This window comes from Gorilla gorilla, chromosome 4 (assembly GCF_029281585.2).
Source record: "Gorilla gorilla gorilla isolate KB3781 chromosome 4, NHGRI_mGorGor1-v2.1_pri, whole genome shotgun sequence".
Lineage (NCBI taxonomy): Eukaryota > Metazoa > Chordata > Mammalia > Primates > Hominidae > Gorilla > Gorilla gorilla.
In genome coordinates, this window is record NC_073228.2 from 51,444,906 (window position 1) to 51,448,439 (window position 3,534).

Genomic DNA, 3,534 nt, shown 5'->3' on the forward strand with positions numbered 1-3,534 from the left:
ACCTCAGAAACTCCTCCAAGCAACCTAACTCTTAACCCAACTTCCGACACCATGACCTGCTGCCAGACCAGCTTCTGTGGATATCCCAGCTGCTCCACCAGTGGGACCTGTGGCTCCAGCTGCTGCCAGCCAAGCTGCTGTGAGACCAGCTGCTGCCAGCCACGCAGCTGCCAGACCAGCTTCTGCGGATTTCCCACCTTCTCAACCAGTGGGACCTGCAGCTCCAGTTGCTGCCAGCCAAGCTGCTGTGAGACCAGCTGCTGCCAGCCAAGCTGCTGCCAGACCAGCTCCTGCGGAACTGGCTGTGGCATTGGTGGTGGCATCGGCTATGGCCAGGAGGGCAGCAGTGGAGCTGTGAGCACCCGTATCAGGTGGTGTCGCCCAGACAGTCGTGTGGAGGGTACCTGCCTGCCCCCCTGCTGTGTGGTGAGCTGCACGCCCCCATCCTGCTGCCAACTGCACCATGCCCAGGCCTCCTGCTGCCGCCCGTCCTACTGTGGACAGTCCTGCTGCCGCCCAGTCTGCTGCTGTGAGCCCACTTGCTGAAAGCCAGTTTGCTTATTTTCAATTGCCTAGGTCACAGTGTCTCTGAACTGTTCATCCCTTGACCACCCCTGGACCACTAACAAGTTCTCAGACTTTGCATTGCCTGTGATAGAGACTACTAAGTATATGAGCTCACAATTCTATCTGATTCCATTCTACAATGAATACCTTGACCCTTCACTGGGGACACAGAAATGCTACAAAGCCACCTGCTGATCATCAATTTGCTTGGGATATACTATTTCTGATATTTCTGCAGGATTAAAAATTACTGACATGTTGTGGAATTTATCCATGAGAACTATCCACAAGTCTAATGTTTCCATGCTTTATAATCTATTTTATCTTGTTTACCTAAAATTTTTTGCAACATCAAAGACACCACATTATAGCCAAGTGACATTCCTCAAGTCATCAGAGAGAATGGAAGCTCATCACCCAACATTCAGCTTCTAAGAAGTAGGCTGGACTTTCCGCATTTTAACACCTGATCCATCCCTTGGTTTTTGGATCATAATGATCTTGCCTGCTGGATATTTCAGTTATATCTGTGATACAATGTCTTCTGTCATTTCTTAATAAATATTATATACTAGGCAAAGAAACCATTGTCTTTGTTTTCACTTGTACATCACCTGGTTTAACTGCTTATAATTCAAGAATGTCTACTTGAGGCCAGGAGCAGTGGTTCACACCTGTAATCCTAGCAATTTGGGAGGCTGAGGTGAGTGGATTACCTGAGCTCATGAGTTTGAGACCAGCCTGGGCAACATGGTGAAACCCTGTCTTTACTAAAAATACAAAAAAAAAAAATTAGCTGGGCGCGGTAGTGCACACCTGTAGTCCCAGCTACTTGGGAGGCTGAGGCAGGAGAATCGCTTGAACCCAGGAGGCGGAGGTTTCAGTGAGCTGAGATCATGCTACTGCATTCCATTACACTATGCAATAAACTGCAGTAAGCTCTCAAAATGGCAGTTTCCTATATATGACACCAAAGAAGACATAAAGTGCACTAAACAGTTAAGTAATGGTAAAAAGACACATATTTCCAAGTCAAAAGCAAATGTGGGAGCCTTTCCTTTATTGAGGATCATTGGCCATGTAAGGGTAGGTGGACAACGAAAGGGATGAAGCAAGATGAATTAAGGTATTAAAGGATGGAGACAAGAATGAAAAAGGGGAGAAGAGAACAAAATATAGGAGAAAAGACAGAGAGAAGACATAGTGAAAAAGGCTAGGTATGAGAGGCTGAAAGAAAAGGAGGAAGAGTGATGGAGAAGACACACCTGAAGGGAAAGGAGGTGAACCAGCATGGCCTTGTTAGTACCATATGCTGTGCATGTGCCAGGTACACATCATGCGAACTTTGCTTCACATAACATCTATACTGATCCTGTGAAATAGATATTGTGATCCTGGCTTGTAGATAAGTAAGTCTAAAAGAAGTTAAATAGCTTGCTTACAGTCACATAGCTCATAAGTTTAGAAACAAAACTGAAATCCGAATGCAACTCTGTCTGACTCCAAAATTTATGGAGAGAATGAAATTAAGAAAATAGATATAAAGAAACGTGTGGGAAAGTTTGTAAGATTTAAAGACGGCTATTTCAGAGATTGTGGGCTTCAGAATAAGTTACTCTGTGCTGCTGGTTAAGTTGTGGTCTCAGAACTCCACATCCTCCCTACTATACTCAGCTTTATGATGTTAGTGATGAAATCTGCAAGCCACATTGTTGCTTTTCCAGCTCTCCACATTAGGCCTTGCTCCAGCCAGCCAGCACCCCATCCTCAGAATTCTGAGTCAGGTCCACTGGGACTATCCTCCAAGTTCAGAGACATCAGAATATGTCAAGAAAAAATATGACTGTCAGTTCTGCAGGACCCAGCCTCTAAACTTACACATTTTAATAACTCCTAACTCTTCCTTGTTCCTTCAACCCTAGGGTCAGTAGCTGCTTCCTGTAGTTGCTACTTCCGTGTTCAAATAATTGGCGTGGATTTTGTCTCCTCACTAGATGCTGACTGATAGAAAAGTTGTTACCAGGAGTGGCCCTGGAAAGTAGACCTTCATAGATGGGACTTGGGGATTGCTTTGGTAAAGTCCCTGAGCTTGAACCCAGTGTTAAACTCCTTGCCAATAAAAAATGAAATGCATTGCATGCAATAACATCACCATTATTACTTTGGTTGTTTAAATAAAGCACCTATTGAAATAAGTGGCTTGGGGGCGCGAGTTGCTGCTGCTCTTGACTATTAAGACAGTCATGATGATTATAAGCATTGTTGTGGAGGATGTCTTCTGAGTGTACTGTGTGCTTTCAGAAAGAAAAATGGCAAATTCAAGACCTTAATATCTCAGGTCAGGTCATAATCAGAGATCCAGAAAAGATTCAGCAGCAGCCCTAAAATAATCACTTGTTTGTTATCGCCACAGGACTGATACTGCCCCATATTAAACACTAACTAAATTTAATTGGGTGAGTTGCATAATTGAAAGTTAAGCTGAATTCACAGCTTCAACAAGACTGTCATATGAAAGTTAGGGAATTGATAAGGAAGAAGTTTTAGAATTGAAACCTGGCATAAGGATTTCTGTCTGAACTCAAAGGGGACTGAGGATCTTGAATCTCCAAGTCATTCTGAGCCTCCTTTACCAGTAAAAATGGATTTCCCTCCTGAGTCTGATGAGAACAGCTGTCCACTGCTGGAAAATCCTCTAATAACCTCACTTGGGAAATGTACTTATATGGAATGCCTATTGTGCTGAATAGCCACCATAACTATAACTTTTTCCTACTAGTCCTGTATTTCTGATCACATTTCAGATGTTCCACAGGGCAAATACAACGTATGATCCAGGAAAAATAGCTCATACATGAAAAAACATGCAATAGGCCAAAATCCAGAATACTGACAACACCAAATGCTGACAAGAATATGGAGCAACAGGAGCTCTCATTCATTGCTGGTGGGAATGGAAAATGGTAC

The 3,534-nt window shown here is 43.6% G+C and overlaps 1 protein-coding gene across 1 annotated transcript; it reads left to right on the forward strand.

The window, feature by feature from the left end:
• On the forward strand, positions 1–1,145 carry LOC101128812 (keratin-associated protein 1-3). Its single transcript, XM_004041793.3, has one exon. The coding sequence runs from the start codon at positions 52–54 to the stop codon at positions 544–546; it is 495 nt and encodes a 164-aa protein (XP_004041841.2). The 5' UTR covers positions 1–51; the 3' UTR covers positions 547–1,145.
• The last annotated feature ends 2,389 nt before the right edge of the window (positions 1,146–3,534 follow it).